At 37.8% G+C, this 23,693-nt stretch overlaps 1 protein-coding gene across 5 annotated transcripts in view; it reads left to right on the top strand.

Annotated features, from left to right (window-relative positions):
* The window catches only part of LOC130541823 (zinc finger protein 33B-like), a 56,165-nt gene extending 33,198 nt beyond the window's left edge, over nt 1-22,967 (top strand). For all 5 annotated transcript variants that reach the window (XM_057308534.1, XM_048219158.2, XM_048219161.2 and 2 more), the window contains one exon: nt 17,610-22,967. In XM_057308534.1, the coding sequence (XP_057164517.1) occupies nt 17,610-19,690 (2,081 nt within the window). In that variant the 3' untranslated portion in view covers nt 19,691-22,967. The remainder of the gene's footprint in view (nt 1-17,609) is intronic.
* Nucleotides 22,968-23,693: the final 726 nt, after the last annotated feature.

The following is a 23,693-nucleotide window of genomic DNA, read 5'->3' on the forward strand; positions in this document are numbered from 1 at the left end:
CTCGTTTCTATTCCTAGAGGAAAATCTTTTAGTTTTTCACCATTAAGTGTGATATTAGCTGTGGATTTTTCATATATGGCCTTTATTATGTTGAGGTATGTTCCCTTTAACCCCACTTTCTTGAAAGATGACCTTATGATTTTTATCCTTTATTTTGTTAATGTTGTATATCACATTGATTGATTTGTGGCTGTTGAACCATCCTTGTATCCTGTATTAAATCCCACCTCATTATTGTATATGATCCTTTTAAAGTATTGTTGAATTCAGTGTGCTGATATTTTGTTGAGCTTTTTTTTTTTTGCATCTATGTTCAGCAGTGATATTGTTCTGTAATTTTCTGTTCTTGTAGCATCATTGTCAGGTTTGCTATGAGGGTAATGCTGGCCTTATAATATGAGTTTGGAAATGTTCCCTCCTCTTCTATTTTTTTGGTAGAGTTTGAGAATGGTATCCTATTTTAAATTATTTGTAGAATTCACCAGTAAAGCTGTTTGGTCCTGGGCTTTATGGGGAGGCATTATTTTGGGGGAGGCTTTTGTTTACTGATTCAATTTCCTTACTATTGATTGGTCTGTTACAGATTTTTTATTTCATCATGATTGAGTCTTGGTAGCCTCTATTTTTTAAAGAAATTCATGCACTTGTTCTAGATTGTCAAATTTGTTACAGTTGTTCATAGTACTCTGTTAAAATCCTTTGTATTTCTTTGGTATCAATTTTAACGTCTTTTTCATTTCTGATTTAACTTATTTGAGTCCTCTTTTTCTTGGTGAGCCTATTAAAAGTTTAGTTAATTCTGTTTATCTTTTCAAAGAACCAGCTCTTAATTTTATTGATCTTTTCTGTTGTCTTTTTAGATAATACTTCATTTATTTCTGCTCTGATCATTATTATTTCCTTTCTTATACTAATTTGGGCTTCATTTCTTCATCTTTTTCTGTTCCCTTAGGTGTAAGGTTAGATTTTTTGAAAATTTACTGGTTTGTTAATGTATTTATCACTAAGAACTTCCCTCTTAGAACTGCTCTCTCTGTATCCTGTAAGTTTTGGTATATTGTGTTTCCATTTTCATTTGTCTCAAGATATGTTTTGATTTCTCTGTTGACTCATTGTTCAGGAGCATGTTTAATCTGCACATATCTGTGAATTTTCTAGTTTTCTTCTGGTAATTGATTTCTAGTTTCATGCCATTGTTGTCAGAAATGATGCTTAAGTTTGAGTCTACTTAAATTTGGATTTGTTTTTTGTCATAATATATGATCAATCTTTGAAAATTTTTCTTGTGTACTTGAGCGTTTTTCTTTGTTTTTGGATGAAATGTTCTGTAAATGTCTGTAAAGTCCACCTGGTCTAATGGAACATTTAAAGCCAGTGTCAAATGTAAATTGACAGCAACTTAAAATTGAACACATTGAACACATTCTAAAGCTCTGTGTTTTTACTCTCCCCACCTTATTTTATGGTTTTGATGCTAAATCTTGTATCTTTTTATCTTATGTATCCCTTAACTAATTATTGTAGTTATGGTTATTTTTTTGTACTTTCATACATAAAAGTTTCATACTTCTTTTGTAAGTGATCAACCCACTATCTTCACAATATTAGAATATTCTGAATTTTACTATATATTTATTTTTACCACTGCAATTTATACTTTTATATGTTTTCCTGTTACTCATTTGTATTCTTCTGTTTCAGTTTTAAAAAGTCCCTGTAACATTTCTTGTGAGGATGTTCTAGTGTTGGTGATTTCTGGCTTTTGGTTTGTCTGGAAAACTTGTTATTAATGACAGCTTTGCTATGTAGAGTATTCTTGGTTAGTAATTTTTTTTTTTTTCTTTTCCAGCTCCTTGAATTTTTGAATATTACCATGCCACTGACTTCTGGCCACAAAAGTTTGTTCCAAAGAATCTGATAATCTTTTGGGAGTTCCCTTTCATGGAACTAGTTGTGGGTTTTTTCTTTTTGTTTTGTTGCTTTTAAGATTCTCTCCTTGTCTTTAATCTTTGGCACTTTAAGTATAATATGTTTTGGTTTGGTTCTTTCGGTTTTAAGTTATGTAGAAATCTCTGGGCTTCCTGAATAGGGATTTCTTTTTCGCCTCAATTTGGGGAAGTTTTCAGCCATTATTTCTTTAAATAAGTTTTCTGACCCTTTCTTTTTCTTCTCTTTTTGTGACTTCTATAATGTGAATGTTGGTCTGCTTTATATTGTCTCATACATCCCTTAAACTATATCCACTTTTTTAATTCCTCCTCTAATGGAGTGAGTTCCACTGCCATATATTGTAGATCTCTGATCCGTTAGGCCACATCTGTTCTGCTGTTGAATTCCTCCAGTGTATTTTCAGTTCACCTATTGTATTTTCTGTTTGGTACTTTATTCTATTATCTTTTTGTTAAAGTTCTCACTGTGTTCATCTGTTCTTCTCCTGAGTTTGATGAGTATCTTTATGACCATTATTTTGAACTCCTTATCAGGTAAATCACTTACCTCCATTTCATTAAGGACTTATTCTGAGGTTTTATCCTGTTCTTTCATTTGGAACATATTTCTTTCTTTCTTTATTTTCCTTGAATCTCTGTGTTGGTTTCTATGCATTAGATAAAACAGCCAACTCTCCTAATATTGGAGGAATGGCCTCATGTAGGTCATGAACCTTATTGTTCAACCCTGACTTAGCTCTTGGTTGTCTGTCAAATTTTAGTGATTGTCTAACCAGTCTATTTTATTAGTAGTGGCTTTCAGTAGTTGAGGGTGTTCCAAGACCTGTCATTGTCGGGTGGGAGGATCTCAGTCAGTATCTAGATTCAGGCAGATTGGAAGGGAGAGCCTCAGGCAATACCTTGTAAAGTATGCAAATATATACAGTCCTGGAGACTGAAAGCAGAAGTCATGATGGCCACCAGAGCCTGGAAGTCTCAAAGTGTTCCCTAGGCAGCAGTCGAAAAAGTGTGATAGCAGATGAGTATACAAACTCCTTTCCAGGAGATACTGGAGAGCAGGAGTGAGGTAGAGGGAGAAAGCAGAGAAGACACCTTCCAGCTCTAGTGAGTTAGAGGGAGAGTGCACTGTTGGTGCTCACTTATCATTTTCAAATGATAAGCCAGCCTTGCATTGGTAGGATAAATCCCACAGGGTCTTTGTGGATGACCCTTTTTCTGTGTTACTATATAGTATTTACTGCTATTTTGCTGAGTATCTATGGGTCTATATTCATAGACATTGACCTGTAGTTGTCTTTTCTCATGTCTAATTTTAGTGTCACTGTGGTATTAGTCTCATATAATGAGTTGGGACTTTTTTCTGTTTTCTGGAGGAGTATTTGAATAATTAGTATTAATTATTATTTAAATGATTTTAAAAATTCACCAGTGAAACCATCTGGACCTGGGCTTTTTTTTATGGGAAGTTTTAAAATGACTACTTCATGGGGCACCTGGGTGGCTTAGGCATTAAGTGTCTGCCTTCGGCTCAGGTCATGATCCCAGGGTCCTGGGATCAAGTCCCGTGTCAGGCTCCTTGCTTAGTGGGGAGTCTGTTTCTCCCTCCACCACTCTCCCTGCTTGGGTTCCCTCTCTTGCTGTGTCTCTCTCTGTCAAATAAATAAAATCTTAAAAAAAAAAAAAAGACTGCTTCAGTGATTTTACTTCTTATACCCTTTTCAGATTTCTTATTTCTTCTTGAGTTATATTTTTTCTTATTCTAGGAATTTTGTGTTTCAGCAAAGTTATCAAATTTGTTGGCATACAGTTGTTCAAAACATTCACCTACAATTTTGTTTTTGTAACGTTTGAAACATTCCAGTTTTGTAGTGTTAGTACATTCTGTCCCTAGTGTATGTACCATCTTTATTCCATAACTTTAGTAATTTGAATCTTTTTTTATGTTAAAATCATGGTTTATTATTTTAGAACAATCAATTAGTATTTCAAAAATTCTGTTTTGATTTCAAATACAGATAATATTGGTAGATATAACCACATAAAACAAGGTCTTTGGGATCCTTAATTTTAAGACTGTAAAGGATCCTTTTTTTAAAAATTTTTTTTATTATATTATGTTAGTCACCATACAGTACATCCCTGGTTTCTGATGGAAAGTTCGATGATTCATTAGTTGTGTATAACACCCAGTGCACCATGCAATACGTGCCCTCCCCACCACCCATCACCAGCCTATGCCATCCCCCCACTCTCCTCCCCTCTGAAGCCCTCTGAAGTTTGTTTCTCAGAGTCCATATGCTCTCATGCTTCATTCCCCCTTCTGATTACCCCCCTTTTCTTCATCCCTTTCTTACCCTACCCATCTTCCTACTTCTTATGTTCCATAGATGAGAGAAACCATATGATAATTGTCTTTCTCTGCTTGACTTATTTCACTTAGCATTATCTCCTCCACTGCCGTCCATGTTGCAGCAAATGTTGAGAAATCGTTCTTTCTGATAGCTGAGTAATATTCCATTGTATATATGGACCACAACTTCTTAATCCAGTCCTCTGTTGAAGGGCATCTCGGCTCCTTCCACGAGCTATTGTGGACAAAGCTGCTACAAACATTGGGGTGCATATGGCCCTTCTCTTCACTACGTCTGTATCTTTGGGGTAAATACCCAGTAGTGCAATGGCTGGATCATAAGGTAGCTCAATTTTTAACTTTTTAAGGGACCTCCACACTGTTGTCCAGAGTGGCTGTAACAATTTGCATTCCAACCAACAATGTAGGAGGGATCCCGTTTCTCCACATCCTCTCCAACAATAGTTTCTTGCCTTGTCAATTTTTGCCATTCTGACTGGTGTAAGGTGGTATCTTAGTGTGATTTTGATTTGAATTTCCCTGATGGCTAATGATTTTGAACATTTTTTCGTGTGTCTGTTAGCCATTTGTATGTCTTCATTGGAAAAGTGTCTGTTCATATCTTCTGCCCATTTTATGATTTGTTTATTTGTTTCTCGTGTATTGAGTTTGAGAAGTTCTTTGTAGATCTTGGATACCAGTCTTTTATCTGTAGTATCATTTGTAAATATCTTCTCCCATTCCGTGGGCTGCCTCTTAGTTTTTTTGACTGTTTCCTTGGCTGTGCAGAAGCTTTTTATCTTGATGAAGTCCCACAAGTTCATTTTATCTTTTGTTTCTCTTGCCTTTGAGATGTGTCATGAAAAAGGTTGCTGTGTCTGATGTCGTAGAGGTTGCTGCCTATGCTCTCCTCTAGGATTTTGATGGATTCCTGTCTCACATTGAGGTCTTTCATACATTTAGAGTTTATCTTTGTGTGTGGTGTGAGAGAGTGGTCAAGTTTCATTCTTCTGCATATAGCTGTCCAGTATTCCCAGCACCATTTATTGAAGAGACTGTCTTTTTTCCACTGGATGTTTTTTCCTGCTTTGTCAAAAATTAGTTGCCCAAAGAGCTGAGGGTCCACTTCTGGGTTCTCTATTCTGTTCCTTTGGTCTATGTGTCTGTTTTTGTGCCAGTACCATGCTGTCTTTGTGATCACAGCTTTGTAGTACAGCTTGAAATCCGGCATTGTGATGCCCCGAGCTTTGTTTTTCCTTTTCAACAATTCCTTGGCGATTCAGGGCCTTTTCTGGTTCCATACAAATTTAAGGACTATTTGTTCCAGTTCCTTGAAAAATGTCATTGGTATTTTGATCGGGATAGCATTGAAAGTGTAGATTGCTCTGGGTAGCATGGACATTTTAACTATGTCAATTCTTCCGATCTATGAGCATGGAATATTTTTCCATTTTTTGCATCTTCTTCAGTGTCTTTCAAGAGTGATTTGTAGTTTCTAGAATATAGAACCTTTATGTCTATGGTTAAGTTAATTCCAAGGTGTAACGTATGATTTTTGGTGCTATTGTTAATGGGATGGATTCCCTAATTTCTCTTTCTTCAGTCTCATTATATGTGTATAGAAATGCAACTGATTTCTGAGCATTGACTTTGTATCCTGCCACATTACTGAATTGCTCTATAACTTCTAATAGTTTGGGAGTGGATTCTTTTGTGTTTTCCATATAGAATATCATGTCATCTGCGAAGAGAGACAGTTTGACTTCTTCTTTGCCGATTTGGATACCTTTTATCCCTTTTTGTTGTCTGATTGCTATTGCAAAGACTTCTAGTACTATGTTGAATAATAATGGCGAGAGTGGGCATCCTTGGAAAGGATGGAAAGCTGGAAAGGCTTCCAGCTTTTCCCCATTGAGAATGATATTTGTTGTAGGCTTTTCATAGATGGTTTTTATGAGATTGAGGAATGTACCCTCTATCCCTACACTCTGAAGGGTTTTAATCAGGAAAGAATGCTGTATTTTGTCAAATGCTTTTTCTGCATCTATTGAGAGAATCATATCATTTTTGGCTTTTTCCTTCTGGATAAAATCTATGACACAAATGGATTTGCGAATGTTGAACCACCCTTGCATCCCAGGGATGAATCCCACCTGGTCATGATGGATAATCCTTTTAGTGTACTGTTGGATTCTATTAGCCAGGATCTAGTTGAGAATTTTGGCATCCATATTCATTAGGGAAATCGGTCTGTAATTCTCCTTTTTGATGGAGTCTTTGCCTGGTTTGGGGATCAAGGCCTCATAGAATGAGTTTGGTAGTTTTCCTTCTGTTTCTATTTTTTGAAATAGCTTTAGGAGAATAGGTATTATTTCTTCTTTGAATGTTTGGTAGAATTCCCCAGGAAAACCATCCAGTCCTGGTGTTTTGTTTTTTGGAAGGTTTTTTTTTTTTTTTTATCACTGTTTTTATCTCTTCATAATTAATTGGCCTGTTTAAAAAATCAATTTCTTCCTGTTTCAGTCTTGGTAGTTTATAGGTTTCCAGGAAGGCCTCCATCTTTTTCAGATTGCTTAATTTATTGGCATAAAGCGGTTGATAGAAGTTGCTAATAGTCCTTCCAATTTCATTGGTGTTGGTTGTGACCTCTCCCTTTTCATTCATAATTTTATTAATTTGGGTCCTTTCTCTATTCTTTTGGATAAGTCTTGCCAGTGGTTTGTCAATTTTATTTACTTGTTCAAAGAACCAGCTTCTAGTTCTGTTGATCTGTTCTGCTGTACTCCTGGTTTCTAATCTATTGATCTCTGCTCTAATCTTGATCAACTGCTTTCTCATGCATGGATTAGGCCTGTTCCTCTGTTGCTGTTCCAGCTTCTTGAGGTGAGAATATAAAAACTGCATTTTAGATTTTTCTATTCTTTTGAGTGAGGCTCGGATGGCTATGTATTTTCCCCTTAGGACTGCCTTTGCAGTATCCCATAGGTTTTGGACTATTGTGTTTTCATTCACATTGGTCTCCATAAATTGTTTAAATTGATTTTTTATTTCCTGGTTTATTGAATCATTCCTGAGCAGGATGGTTCTTAGTCTCCAAGTGTTTGAGTTTCTTCCAAATTTTTCCTTGTGGTTGAGTTCCAATTTCAAAGCGTTGTGGTCTGAGAATATGGAGGGAATAATTTCAGTCTTTTGGTATCGGTTGAGACCTGTTTTGTGACCCAGAACATGGTCTATTCTTGAGAATGTTCCATGCGCATTAGAATAGAATGAGTATTCTTTGGTTCTGGGGTGTAGTGTTCTATATATATCTATGAGGTCCAACTCGTCGAGTATTGCATTCAAAGGTCTTGTTTCTATGTTGGTTTTCTGCTCCGGTGCTTTGTCTATTGCTGATAGTGGAGTGTTGAGGTCCCCTACTATTAACATATTTTTATCTATATGTCTCTTTATTCTGGTTAAGAGTTGGCTTGTGTATCTTGTTACTCCCCTGTTGGGGGCATATATATTTATAATTGTCATATCCACTTGTTGGATAGATCTTTTAAGAATAATATAGGGTCCTTCTGTGTCTCTAACTATAGTCTTTAGTTTAAAATCCAATCTGTCTGATATGAGAATTGCTACCCCAGCTTTCTTTTGAGGTCCATTGGTGTGAAAGATGGTATTCCATCCCTTTACTTTCAGTCTGAACCTATCTTTAGGTTCAAAATGAGTCTCTTGTGGACAGCAAATGGATGGGTCATATCTTTTTATCCAATCTGCCACCCTGTGGCTTTTATGGGAGCATTTAGGCCATTTACATTGAGACTGATTATTGAGAGATATGATTTTAATGATGCCACGTTGCCAGTAAAGTCTTTGTTTCTATAGATTGTGACTTTCTGTTCTGTATCACTCTTGGGGCCTTTTTACTTTTATAACCCCCCCCTTAATATCGCCTGTAGGGCTGGTTTCGTGGTTACGAAATTGGTCAGTGACTGGCGATTCTGGAAGATCTTTATCTCTCCATCAATTCTGAATGACAGCCTTGCTGGATAACAGATCCTTGGCTGCATGTTTTTCTCTAAAAGAGCTTTAGAATTGCCCCCCCCCAACCCTTTCTCTCATTCCAGGTCTGTGTAGACAGGTCTGACATAATTCTGATACCTTTACCTTGGTACGTGAGAAATTTCTTTGCCCTGGCCGCTTTCAATACTGTATCCTTGGGTCTAATATTTGCGAATTGTACTGTGATGTGACATGGGGTAGGTTTGTTGTGGTTGAGCTTGGGAGGGGTCCTCTCTGCCTCTTGGACACGAATGCTTGTTTCCTTTGCTAGATTAGGGAAGTTTTCAGCTACAGTTTGTTCAAATATCTCTTCTAGACCTCTGTTTTTCTCCACCCCCTCGGGGATGCCGATGATTCTGACATTGGATTGTTTCATTGAGTCAGTAATCTCCCGTAACCTACATTCTTGAGTTTGGATTTTTTTGAGACAAGTTTCTATTTTAGCTTTCTCTTCTACTAACCCATCCTCCAATTCACTGATATGTTCTTCTGCCTCATTCACCCTGGCCGTCAGAGCATCTAGTTTTGGCTGCATTTGGTTCGTAGAATTTTTAATTTCTGCCAGATTCGCTCTCATTTCCACCCTTAGAGATACTATATTCTCATTAACATTTTTGTTAATACTTTTTTCAAGTCTACACATCATCTTGACCATTGTTACTCTGAATTCCATTTCTGATAATTTGGTTACATCCATATCCATTAATTCTGTGGCAGAGGCCGCAGACTCTTTGTCTTTTCTTTGCTGGGGGGGATTTCTCCTTCTCGTCATTCCGATGAGGAGAGGTTGCGGGGTTTTCCAGAGCCCAAATTACTGCCCGGGACCCAGGCCGTGCGCCCTTGTTTTATAGGGACTTTAGGGATGTGGGCTTCTTGATTTTACAGCCTGCCTTCTGGGGGAGGGGCCTGCCGCGCCGATACTCAGGCAATCCTGTTTGGGTAGAGTCTCCGTGTCCCCTGCGAGGGGGGATGGGGATGGGCACACTGTGAGCCGGTGTTTCCAGGCTTTTGTTCTCTGGCGGCTTTCCCTGGTGGTTTGCTGTGCCTCTTCTGAGAGTCAGAGCAGCAGTGGCCGAATCTCAGCCTCTGTCTCAGAACAGAGGGATCGCGGACCGTTCTCCACTGATGTTCTGGCCACTTTAACTCTCTTTCTGTTGGTGCTGCTCAACCCTGCAGCTTCCGGGATGTGCGCCCCACAGCCGGTGTCCCAGCCCTCACTTCCAGGGCCGGCCCGTCTCGCTCCTTTGTGTTCTAACACCGCCAGCCGCCAGCGGCCCCCGCGCGCCCTCTGGAGCTCCGTTTCAGTCTCGTCGCCTGCATTCCCCGGCTTACGGTCTCAGTCTGCTCTCTTGCAGGTGCTGGTCTGCGAGTCCCCCGCTCCCCCGTGCAGGTGGCTACCGCTTCCCGGTGCCCTAACGCGGAGGCTCCCTCCCCTTCCGTTTATCTTCCGATATCTGTGCGCGGTTTCACGGCTCCCCACTTCGTACCTCAGTACTCAGTGTTGGAGATGTTCATTTGTAGAGATCCAGATGTATCTTCCTGCCTCTCAGGCTGATTCCGTGGGTGTTCAGGCTGGTCTGGTACCTATCCAGCTCGTCTCAGGGGACCAGCTGAAAAGTGGGTCCCCTACTCCTCCGCCATCTTAACTCGTTCTCCTAATAATTTGAATCTCATGTCTCTTATTTTCATGTCAGTCTAAATACAGGTTTGTCAGGTTTCTTGATTTTTTCAGAGAGTCATTTTTTGCCTCTCTTTGCTGTTTTATTAATTTTTATTCATTTTCTATCCCTGCTTGTTTTGGATTGGTATTGCTTTTTTTTTTTTTTTTCATTGTTCTCAGGTTTTTCATTGTTCTCAGGTGTGCAAAGCAGGTTATTTATTTGGGATCATTTTTTAAGATTTTATTTGAGAAAGTGAGAGAGCTCATTTATTTATTTGAGGGGGGGAGAGAGAAAGAGAGAGAGCCCCTGCACCTGTGTAAGCTTGGGAGGGGGGAAGGAGCAAAGGGAGCAGGAGAGAGAGAATCCCAGGCCGACTGTGCACTGAGTGGGGCTCAATCTCATGACCCTGAGATCATGACCTGAGCCGAAATCAAGAGTCAAATGCTTAATCGACTGAGCCATCAGGATTCTTTTTTTTTTAGTATGGTTATTGTGGGTATAAATTATCTTCTAAGTACTGTTTTGTGTGTATCTCATAAGTTTTGGTGTATTAGATCTACATTTTTACTCAAAGTATTTTCTAAGTTTTCTTGTTATTTTTTCCTTCTGTTCTATTCAGGAATGTGCTGTTTTATCTTACATTTATGAATTCAAAGTCCCTTTGTATTACTGATTTATAATTTCCTTCCATTGTAGTAGGAGAACCTTTTGAAATCTATCCTGGGGCATGTTTCATCTTTTGAAGAATATGTATTCCTCTCTTTTTGAATGGATAGTCTTATATATGTATCTCTTAGGTCTAGGTTCCTTTATAGTGTATTTTAACTTTTTTTTCTTGTTTGTATTCTCCCGTTGTTTTATCTTTTATAAACTTAAAGTGGGATATTAAAGTCTCTATTATTGTTGACATGTGTGTTTTTCCTTTGAATTCTGTCAGTGTTTGCTTCATGCATTTGAGATTTTTGTTTTTAGCAGCCTATAATTGCTTGGATTTATGTCTCCTTTACTGATTGACTTGTTTCATTGTATAATGTCCACTTTATCTCCCATAACACTTTTTTGTGTAAAAATAGATTTTTGCCTGGTACTAATATAGCTCCTGTAGCCTTCTTATAAATGTTGTGTACTTGATATATTTTTCTCTGTTTTTAAATTTTTCTACCTTTTTGTGCTTTGAATCTTGTAGACAGCATGTGCTTGCATTTACATATTTTATACATCCTGACATTTGCTGCTTTTTGATTGGATTTCTAAATCCATTCCCAGTTTTCTGTTGTTGGTATGGTTGGATTTACTCTTGCCATTTTACTTTTTGGTGTGTATCTGCCTTATGCCTTTTTGATCCTCTAGGTCTTTTATTACTGCCTCCTTTTTCATTAAGTGTGTATGTTTTAGCATAATATTTTAATTTCTTCAATGACAGTTTCACTTAAGAATTATCTTCCTAATGGTTGTTATAAGATTTACCTATTAAATTTACCTTTTCAGAGTCTACTTCAGATTTATACCCCCTTATCTACACTAAAATATAGAAATGCCATTCCTATATAATTCTATTTATTCTACTCTATTTTTGTGATACTACTTTTGTGCATAGTAGATCTGTATTTGTTTAAATTGCAACAGTACATTGTTGGAATTACTGCTTTATATAATTTGATGTCTCTTAAAGAAACAGAAAAGAAAGGATAGCAAGTATTTATTTATGGAGTTTGTTATATTAATGTTCTTATTCACCATTTCCGCTTAATTTATTTGTTGCTGTGAATTCAAGTTACCATTCACGTTCATCTCCTTACTCCCGTATACCTTTGTTTTTCTGCCTTGTCTTTCCTATTGTCAAGTATTGTTACAAACCTAACAATATAATTATATACATATTTGTTGTTGCATGGCCTTGGGCAATGGTTAGGAGAAGAAATATGTCTTTATACTGTCTTTTATAAATTACACAGTTACTTTTACCTGTAATCTTTGTGGACTTGAACTAATGCCTGGAAATGTGTGGGTTTATGTATTTTGCCTTCAGTTTTGAAAACATTTCTGCTATTTTGGGGTTTTTTTTCCAGCTCACAATATGTCACCCTACCTCCTGCTCTCTACTGACTCTGTTAAAAAGTCAGGTGTTAATCTAACGAGTTCTCTTGTATGTGATGAGTTGTATTTCTCTTGATACTTACGTTTTCTTTTTGTCTTTCTTTTTAAATATTTTTACTATGATGCATCTTGGCATGGATCTCTGATTAACTCACATGGAGTTTATTTATCTTCTTGAATTTGCATATTGTTTTTCTCATAAATTTGCAGGATTTCGCCATTGTTTTGTTGAATAATTTTTCTCCCCTTGCTCTTCCTTCTTTTCTTTGGATGTTCCCATTATAAATACGTTGGTGCAGATAACGCTTTCATTTATTAGAGGCTTTGTTCGGTTTTTTTCATTCTTAGTTCTTTTGTTTAAATTATATGTATTGATCTATCTTCAAGTTTACTAATTCTTCTTCTATAAGCTTCAATCAGCTGTTGAGCCTTGTCTAATGAATTTACTGTGCAGGTATTATAATTTTCAAATTTAGAATTTTTGTTTTATTCTTTTCTGTTTATTGATATTCTCTGTGTGATGAGGCATCATCGGCACATTCCTTTCCTTTCTTAAACATGGTTGCCTTTTGGGCATGTTTGTAATAGCTGCTTTGAGGTCTGTTAATCCGCTGTCTGGACTCTCTCAAGGGCAGTTGGTTGCCTGCTGTTTCTCCCATATATGTGAAATTTTCCTGTTTATCTTGTGAATCTTTTTTTTGACAAAAAAGGTCTTTTGTCCCTAGTCTCATACTGATTCCTTCTTTCTCTGGGGCCTGTTGTTATTTTTGCTTGCTCATTTATTTGTTTAATGACTTGATTGGGTTATTTGACTGAAGTCCTTTGCTCCCACAGTGTACTGTCTCTGATGTCTCTTGTCAGAGGGCTCTGCCTTGGGCGTGCACACTGTTATTAGAATGACTGTAGTATTAAAGGGGGTGCTCTTTGAGTGTCTCTATGATGATTAATTCTGTGTGTCAACCTCAGTGGCTTAACGGATGACCAGAAAGCTGGTAAAATATTATATATTGGGCGTGTCTTAGGGGGGTGTTTCTGGAAGCAGCATTTGATTCAGTAGACTGAGTAAAGAGATACACCCTCACCAATATGGTCAGATAGCATTTAATTCTTTGAGGGCCTGAATGGAATGAAAAGGCAAAGAAGGGCGAATTCTCTCTTCGTGTGCCGGGTTGTCCATGACAAAATCAGTGTTCCTGGTTCTCCGGCCTTTGGGCTCTGGGACTTACACCACTGGCCCTCTAGCTTTCAAGCCTTCAATCTTTACTAGAAGTTATACCATCACCTCCTCTAGTTCTCAGGCTTTTTGACCAGACTGAATTATACCACTGGCTTTCCTGGTTCTCCAGCCTTCGAACAGCAGATTGGGGGCTTCTTGACCTGTGTGAATACATAAGCCAGTTCCTTTAATAGACCTCTTTATCCCCCCTCCCACACATACACACACACACACACACACAAACACACACGGTTATTGGCTCTCTTTCTCTGGAGAACCCTGATTGGCACAATCTCTTTCAGTGATCTCTGTGTTAACTTCTCTGCCCCTGTTTATGTCACACCTTGCTTTTAGCCTCTGCTAATTGTTGGCCCATTGCTCTGTTGTTTCCAGCATTGTCCTGGGTCATGTATTGCTCCATGGATTGGTCCAAACTTGAGCCCTTTCAGAGAGTGGTCTTTAATATTGCCCTTCATGCCACTGTTTTTGAAATCATCTCCTAGAAAACATAATTTGAGAAAATCATTTCCATAGAAAATCCTGATCTGTTATAAGTGTGTTTGTGTAAATGTTTCTGGTAGATAGGAAAAAAAAATCTATAGCCTGGGTTACCATTCCTTAATTGTCTCTTTCCCTTGTTCTTTCTGGTATAATTTTAGTTGGTCTGTGATTTACCTTGTTGCTCTAATGGAGGTACCAGCTTCTTCTTAGTTGCTTAAACTGAAATTTCATTGTTTTTGAAGGTGGCCTTATGTTCATGAGAACTTCATAGCTCTCTGTTCTGCCTGTGTCTCTGGGTAAAAGTGCTGCACTGTTGCCCTGGAGCTAGGAGCCAGAACAGTGTTGTGCTTCTCTCAAGGTGATGCTGTGGTTTACAATTAGATGTGTATATTTCTGAGTGTTTCTTAAAACTTGATATAGCATAAGACACATGATGTTCTTATATAAGAAGTTTAAAGTGGTATTGAAAAACTTAAAGAAGTTTTATATATATGAATAGTGTATGTTGTTGATTATTGGAAGGGCCAGCATCATAAAGATGTATTCCTCCCTAAATTCGTGTGCAGATTTATTTAATTCTAATTAGAATTCCTGTGGGGTTTGATGGTGTTTTTGTTTTTGTTTTCAAGAAGTCACATTACCCCTTTAATACTTAGAACCCACAAAATGATTGAGATACACAATGAGTCTGTGGTAATTAGGTCTGTTTAGCTCAAGGACAGCTTAGAGGATAACTTACCTATGTGGGAACTTGATCTTTGGTTACATCTCCCACTGCAAATCACTGACAAAGATAGTTTTCTAAGTTGTACTTAATTCATGTAGCATATTACATGTGTCTTTACTGTCTCTCCATTAGAATGTAAACCTGGGAAAGTGGAGATTTTTTGCCTGTTTTCTTCACTACTTTACCCCCATTTAAAAGGCAGAGATTGCTAAGTGAGATAAATTAAAAGGGTAAGATTCAAGCATATGGCACCTCTTAAGAGAAACATGTTAGATTCAAAGATTCAAATAGGTTGAACGTCAAATGGATGGAAAAAGATACACGGTGGTGAAATTATTCAAAAGGCTATAGTCCTGTGTCAGTATTAGATGAAATGGATTTCAAAGCCAAGAATATTGCCAGAGAAAGAGAGGGATTTTTTTTCATATTGACAGAGATAAATTTATCAAGAAAACTTAATTCTGTACTCTTATCCTGCAGATAAAATTTTCAAAGTATATGAAGGAAAACCTGATGGAACTTGAAGGAGAAACAGATGCACAGTTATTAGTCTGATGTTTCACCATCCCTCTCCCGATAATTAGTAGAAAGAGGAGATGGAAAATAAGCAGAGCTGAAGTAGACTTGAAGAAAACTGAGTAACCAAATTGACCTAATTGACATTTATAAAGTACCCCCCCCCCCCCCCCCGCACACACACAGGTAAACCAGTGGAATACACATTCTTTTCAGGAACACATGAACATAAACCAAGGTGGATCATATTCTAAGACCTAAAACAAATCTCAATTAATTTAAAAGGAGTCAAGTCATATAAAATATTTTCTCTTATCAGAGTGGAGTTAAATCTAGCAAAATTAAAAATCAATAACAGAAAGAGCTGTAAAATTTCCTAAATAGTTAGAAACTTAATAGCACACTTTTACCTAACTTAATGGTTCAGAGAAGAATTCAAAGGGAAAATTAGAAACTACTTTGAACTGAATGTTCATGAAAACAGAATTTGTGGGAAATTTACATGTAGGAAATTTTTATATAGGAAACAAAGTATGTATGATTTCATTTTCCATTTGATCTTTATTCCTTCTCTTACTTTCAGGTTTAATTTTCTGTTTTCTAGTGTTTTTTTTTTTCTTGTTTTCTAAGGTGAAAACAGCTGACGTAATTGAGACCTTTCTTATGCAACACAAGTAATTTTTTTTGTGTGTGTATATATCTAACACACAAATACATACATGAAATTCCTTTTATATGGAATATGTATTATAAGTACTATGTATTTATCATGTGATGTGTAAATTTCATACATGTTGGATTTTGTGTGTGTACATACACATGCGTTATCTAACACATGTGTGAAGTTCATGTTGGATGAGAAGGAAGGTCAGTTGGTTAAGCATCTACCTTTGTCTCAGATCATGATCCCAGGGTCCTGGGATCGAGCCCCGCATTGGCCTCCTTGCTCTGTGGGGAGTCTGCTTCTCCCTCTGCCTCTGCCTGCCCTTCTGCTGTGTTCTCTCTCTCTCTCTCTCAAATAAATAAATAAAATATTTTAAAAATAATAATAAAATAAAGTATGCCTTAGAGAGGACTATTTCAGCTTGCCCAGGTTCATGGTGGTCCCTTAGAATATGTGGATGAGGTCTTCTTTTGGGCAATTTTCTTAGATTATGGTTTTTAGTATTTTTTTTTTCTCTGTAGAGACTATAATCCTACATATATATGTATAATTTTATTTAAAAATTTTTATTTATTTTGCAGACTACCTTCTTTATCCAGGACCTTCTTTGTGATCCAGTTCTTCTTTCTTTAGTTTTATTGTCATTCTTCTTTCTGCTCTGTTGTTATGCCTTTTTTCAATGCTAATAATTATTAACATTTCAGTGAAGTCTCTTTTCTCTTTGGGCTATTAGTCTGCCTGGACTGCTATAACAAAACACCACAGACTGGGTGACGTAAATAACAAATTTGTTTTCTCACACTTCTGGAGTCCGTAAGGCCAAGGTGCAGGTGCCAGCAGGGTTGGTTTCTGGTGAACCCTGTCTCCTCAGCTTGCAGACAGCACCTTCTCGCTGTAGCCTCACATGGCTTTTTTTCTGTGCACACAGCAGGAGCAAGCAAGTTGGTGTCTCGTCTGCTTCTAATAATGATGCCATTCCTATCACATTAGCACTACACACCGATGACCTAATTCAACCTTAATTGCTTCCTTAAAGGCTCTGTCTCCAGATATAGTCACATTGGGGATTAGGGCTTCAACATGTGGATTTGGGAGAGTGACAGTTCAGTTCATAACCATCTCCTTGTAATTTAAGTCTATTCTAAGATCACTTTGTCCTTTTTACAGTTTTATTCCTCACCTGGATCAGCCCTTGTGTCCTTAGTTCCCACATACTGCAGGTTCCTTCTTCTGGAGTTCCCAGTGGTCTGAGCTGTCATGTATCAGAACTGAGATGTCATCTTAGTATTTTCCCACTCATAGTGGGACTTTCCGTTTCTGTGAATGATTTTATTTGCATTTAATCATCTCAAGTTCTCTGTCTCTTCTTTGTGTGTGGTTGCCACAGTCTCTAGCTGACTTTCAATGGATATGGGCTCATTATCAGTTTCTTCTGTATTAAATGTTTCTTTCCTTAGTGGCGATTTGAAGTTAGTAGTATTTTGTATCTCCTAGCTAGGCTGAAGTCGTCGTGGGTTGTTGTAGGTACTTTTATTTGCTCTCCTTAAACATTGATCCATACATTTTTTTGGAGGATAGATGGACACATTCAGAGTTTAACGGGTGCTGTTACTCTTCAGATGTTGGGATGCAGATGTATGTGTTGTAATAGCCAGTGTCTGCTCCCTTTTTCCACTGTGCCAGGCTTTTTGTTTCTTATTTTCATTTTTGTTTTTTCATGTCAAACTCAAGAATAGAAAAAATATGTACTTACAGTTATTTTCTTCTCTGGAGACTAGACAAGAAATCCAAATCAGCTGTAACAGGGCATTTGTATATACTTTGCATTCCATAAAAAATGTGTTAATATTTATATGTAAGGTTAATTTTTTTTATTTTTAGAAACCTGGGAAACCGATCACACGAAAGAAAGGAGCCATGAAAACCAGCCTAAACATGTGTGGGAAGTTGCATTCATCAATAATAAAACGCTTACTAAAGAACGAGGTAATGTAGTAGGAAGACCACTTAACTTGGACACAAATACTTTTCCTCCCAGAAAAACCCTCTGTCAGTGTGACTCATGTGGAGTGAGTTTCAACTGTATTTCAGAATTGTTTATCAATAAGAAAAACTATTTAGGAAAAAAGACTGATGAATTTAATGCCGGTGGAAAATTGCTACTCAGTATTAAACATGAGAAAACTCATACTAGAGAGAAAAGTGAATTTTTTAAAAATGGGAAAACTTTCAGTCATGATGAGGACCCTATTCATCATAAGAAGATTCAAACTCTAGAGCAAAATTTTGATTATAACATTTATCAGGAAACCTTCCTTGAAAAGGCAATATTCAGTACATACAAGAGAGAGATCACAAAAGGGAATGACTGTGAATGTAGTGAATATGGGAGAACCTTCTTTGATAACTCCTCCTTATTCCGTCAGATAAATTCCTCAAAGGAAAATCACTATGGATTTAGTTGTGGAAAATCCATATGTGTGAAGTCTACCCTTCTAAAACATCATGGGGCACATATGAAACACTATGAATGTAATGAAAGTGGAAATAATTTCAGGACGAATTTATGCCTTTCACAACTTCAGAAAACTGATAAAGGAGAAAAACACTTTGAATGTAATGAATGTGGGAAAGCGTTTTGGGAGAAGTCCCACCTCACTCGACATCAGAGGATACACACAGGAGAGAAGCGCTTTCAGTGTAATGAATGTGGGAAAACTTTCTGGGAGAAGTCAAACCTCACTAAACATCAGAGGTCACACACAGGGGAGAAACCCTATGTATGCAGTGAATGTGGGAAAGCCTTCAGCCACAAGTCAGCCCTCACGTTACACCAGAGAACACATACTGGGGAGAAACCCTATAAGTGTAATGCATGTGGGAAGACCTTTTACCAGAAGTCAGACCTCACTAAACACCAGAGAACACACACAGGGCTGAAACCCTATGAATGCTATGAATGTGGCAAATCTTTTTGTATGAATTCACACCTTACAGTGCATCAGAGAACTCATACAGGTGAGAAACCCTTTGAATGTCCTGACTGTGGGAAATCTTTCTGTCAGAAGTCACATCTTACACAACATCAGAGAACTCACATAGGAGATAAACCCTACAAATGTAATGCATGTGGGAAAACTTTCTACCACAAGTCAGTACTCACCAGGCATCAGATAATTCATACAGGGTTGAAACCTTATGAATGTTATGAATGTGGGAAAACCTTCTGCTTGAAGTCTGACCTCACAGTACATCAGAGAACTCACACAGGGGAGAAGCCCTTTGCATGTCCTGAATGTGGGAAATTCTTCAGCCATAAGTCCACTCTCTCTCAGCATTATCGGACACATACAGGGGAGAAACCCTTTGAATGTCACGAATGTGGGAAAATCTTCTATAATAAATCATACCTAACAAAACATAATAGAACACACACAGGGGAGAAACCCTATGAATGTAACGAATGTGGAAAAACCTTCTGCCAGAAGTCTCAGCTCACTCAGCACCAGAGAATTCACATAGGTGAGAAACCCTATGAGTGTAATGAATGTGGAAAGGCTTTCTGTCATAAGTCAGCTCTAATTGTCCACCAGAGAACTCATACAGAAGAAAAGCCCTATAAATGTAATGAATGTGGAAAATCTTTCTGTGTGAAGTCAGGACTTATTTTACATCAGAGAAAACACACAGGGGAGAAACCCTATGAATGTAACGAATGTGGGAAATCCTTCAGTCACAAATCTTCCCTCACAGTGCATCACAGAGCTCACACAGGAGAGAAGTCTTGTCAATGTAATGAATGTGGGAAAGTGTTTTACCGTAAATCAGACCTTGCTAAACATCAGAGATCACACACAGGGGAGAAGCCCTATGAATGTAACACATGTGGAAAAACCTTCTCTCAGAAGTCAAACCTCATTGTGCATCAGAGAACACACGCAGGAGAAAAACTTTATGATTGAAGTGGATGTTAGGAGTGTCGAGCTGCAGTTCAATGCCCATTACACTTCAGAGAATTCACACTTGCGGAAGCTCTGTTGACATCCTGAATGTTCAAGATTCTTCTTCCACACAGACTGGCCTTATTTTACTCCAAAGTAGACTGCAACAAACCAGGATAGTCTTGTTAAGTAACATTCCATTGAATGTCACTAAGCAAATACTGGAACATTACAGATTTTATTTTGCAAAAGTTGTTTTTTTTTTTTTGGCAAAAATACAAACTAGGTTATGTCAGATTTTATATTAAAGAGAAACCTTTAAATTTGAGGAATATAGCGTGAAGATTATTTTTAGAAGTAATATAACATTAGAAGTCGTGTTTTGGGTTTTGGTACCGTATTTATCTTTAGGAAATCATGAGAAACTATAATTTATGGACGTGTATTGTGCCATGTAAAGCTTTAACCCCCCCCCCCCAAAAGTAGTAAAGTGAAAAGATAGACTTATAAGAAGTTGCAGTAGTACATAGAATTCTCACGTGCCCTTCACCAAGCTTCCTCTAATGCCATCTTCCACAACCACGGTATATTGTCAGGCACAGGAAATTGGTGGTACCACAGTACTAAGTAGTCCTTATTCCCACTTCAACAGTTTTTACATGCACTTTGTGTACGTGTAGTTCTGTGAAATTTTATCCCTTAGTAGTTTGAGTAACCATCTACACAGGTTACAAAATCAAAAAGGAACCTGGAGTCTCTGTTGCATTAAGATTACAAAGGAACCAGGATTTCATCACAAGAAGTTCCCTTGTGTTAATAATCATACCCTTTCTGCAGCCCTCATCCTGGCAATCATGGGAATATGAAGCTTTTTAAAAGTAGAGATAAATTGAATAATTAGGGCCACAGCCTTAAATGCTTATGTGAAGTGTCTCTAAAGTTTACAGGACTTATGTATCACATATGGTACCTTATATAAACTATATGTGCTTTATATGCATAATGCAACTTAGTAAATTGTGAACAGAGACTAGACATCCCTAATTTAGCAGTTGTTACAGTATCAGGCACATCTCCCTTGTGTGTAAGGGCTGAGCAACCTTTTGAAAGGAGGCCCACAGAGCTAATAAGTAACCACTTAAAATGTATAAATGAAAATAACAAAGTGGCAAATAGAATATGTTGAGTGCAGAGGGCTATCTAGTCCCTAGTCTCATTTTCCCCTTTCACCTATGGTTCATGTCAAGCCAGGGGGTGCCTTGAGTGTACATATGTGAGTCCTCTAGCCCTCAGCCTAAATTTTGTACAGATCCTCTGTAAGTAACTGCCCTCTAAGGCAGAGACCGATGTAACCAGAGACAGATCTGAGCCCTTGGAGATTTTTGGCTCTGTGAGAAGAGAGTGGGTGGAGACTGGAGCAGAGCCAGGGTGAAGCTAGAGTGGGGCTTTTATTGACTGACAGGGTATAAAGGTGGTATGCTAGATTATATGATCAGTCAGATTACATAAAACCGGTAACACAAACTAATGATCTTAACTTGCACAAAGAGTCTAAGTTTCCATCTTAGGAAACTAGGAAAAGGAGCTGATTAAATCCAGAGTAAATGAAACAAGAGAAATAATAATTAGAGCAGAAGTCAGGAAGTTAAAAACAGAAAATAGAGGAAATCAGTAAAACCAAAAGTTAGTTATTCGAAAAGGTCAATGAAACTGGTAAACTTTTAGCTAAATTAAGTAAGAATAAGAGAAGATACAAGGTGCTAATATCAGAAATGAAGGAGAACCGTAACAACTGATTCCATGGACATTAAAAGGATAATAATACTAGGGATGACTCTGTGCCCACAGATTGCATAACCTAGGTGAAATGCACCAATTCCTTGAAAGACACAATCTGCCAAAACTCACAGAAAGATCTGTCTGAATAGGCATATAGCTGTTAAAGAAATTGAGTTAATACTTAATCTTCCAAATCAGAGAGTGTCAGGCCCAAATGTGTTCACTGGTGAATTCTTCCAGACACTTCAGGAAGAAATGATACCAGTTCTCCACAATCTCTTCCAAAAAGTAAGAGCAGAAGAAATACTTTCTAGCTCATTCTGTGAGGCCAGCATTGCTGTAGTAGCAAAACCAGGCGGACATTACAAGGAAGGGAAACTGCAGGCAGACCTATATGTCTTGGAACCTAGATGCAGAAATCCTCAACAAGTCATTAGCAAATTGAATCCAACAGTATATAATTTCACGCTATGACCAAGTGGGGTTTATTCCAGGTATGCAGTCCTGGTTCAACATTTGATAATCAGTTCATGTAACCCATCACATCAACAGGCAAAAGAAGAAATAATCATATGATCATATCAGTAGGTGCAGAAAAGCATTTCACAAAATCTTAACCCACATTCGCAATAAGAAATTTCAGCATACTAGGAATACAGGGAACTTCTTTAACTTGGTAAAGCACATCCACAACAGCCCTATAGCTAACATCATACTTAATGGTGAGAAACTAGATGGTTTCCCAGTAAGATAAGGATGAAGGAGGCCCCTTTGACCACTCCTTTTTAGCCTCCTGGAAGTCATCACTAATGCGGTATGACAAGTAAAGGAAATCAACTGTGGAAGGAAGAGGTAAAACTGTCTATATTCACACATAACATGATTCTGTAGGTAGAAAATTCCGGGGAGTCAACAATAGAATACGTTGACACTGGTAAGCAATTATAACAAGGTTATAAGGTACAGTGATTGAGTGGGTGGTAAGAAGAATGAGCGATCAAGTAACAGAAGACACGGAGGAACCTAACTTGCATATTGCTAAATGAGAAAAGCCAATCTGAAATGTCTTCACACTTTGGTTTCCGTCTATCGTGCATTCTGATAAAGGCACAAGTATATGGAGACAGTAAAGATCAGTGGTTGCCAGGGGCTCAGGACAAGGCCAGGAAGGATGAATAGGTAGATTATAGAGGATTTTTAGGAGATGAAACGATTCTGTAGGATATTATAATGGTAGATACATGTCATTCATTTGTCAAAGCCCATAAAGTGTAAAACACAAAGGGTAAACCCTGAGGTAAACTGTGGACTTTAGTTAGTCATAATGTATCACATCGGCTCATCAGTTGTAACAAATGTTCCACACTAATGCGAGATATGAATATGGGGGACTGTAGCGGTGGGTAGAAGGGAAGGGGTATGTAGGAACTCTGTACTTTCTGCTCAGTTTTTCTGTAACCCTAAAACTACCCTAAAAAATAAAGTGTATTAAATAAACAACCCTGCCTGCCTATAGCAATATGGATGAATCTGTGAAGGTGCTTTCTTCTGTACTTACAAAATTAAAAACTCACATTATTTGGTACTGGCTTTCCCATGGCGGGAGGCAGAATGCTTTCTCAGAAATCATATATTGACAACCACTAAAGCCTATTTTCAGTTACAGGTTTTCTGCTCTTGTAAGCCATATTATCTTTTTTGGAAGTATCATAAATTTCTTACCTCTCTTCATAACATCTCATTTCTTTATTAAGGTTCTTGTTTGTCATGTTTCTGCACTGAAAATATAATTGCTACTAATGAACACTTGAGATGTTTTTATAGACTCAAAATATTTTAAATTATAGTAACTGTGACCTGAAATTAAGGCCTAGTAGAATAGACTCTTTTATATCTGAAACCAAGGTGGAATCCCACCCAGCCTAGTGAATAGGAGGCAGTTAATACAGTTGGCATAATGAACAGGACGGTCCATCCAAGACCAAAGTCACGATGTAGTTGATGTAGTTCTCATTGACTAATTGTCAACTAACTGGTTCCGTGATATGACAAAGACCCCTTGGGACAGAGCTGCCAGTTGCCAGCAGGCCTGCCCTTTGACCTGCACTGTACTGCTTTCTTTCTGGGGTGTCACTGTGTCTTCCCACCCTAAAAAGCTCTGATAATTGGCTCTACCCAGGTGACTTCCCTTTGGGTTCAGTTTGGCTGTGAGGCTCCTGTGTAAAAGCAGTGACAGCACTGTACC

This window comes from Ursus arctos, unplaced genomic scaffold, assembly GCF_023065955.2.
Source record: "Ursus arctos isolate Adak ecotype North America unplaced genomic scaffold, UrsArc2.0 scaffold_7, whole genome shotgun sequence".
Lineage (NCBI taxonomy): Eukaryota > Metazoa > Chordata > Mammalia > Carnivora > Ursidae > Ursus > Ursus arctos.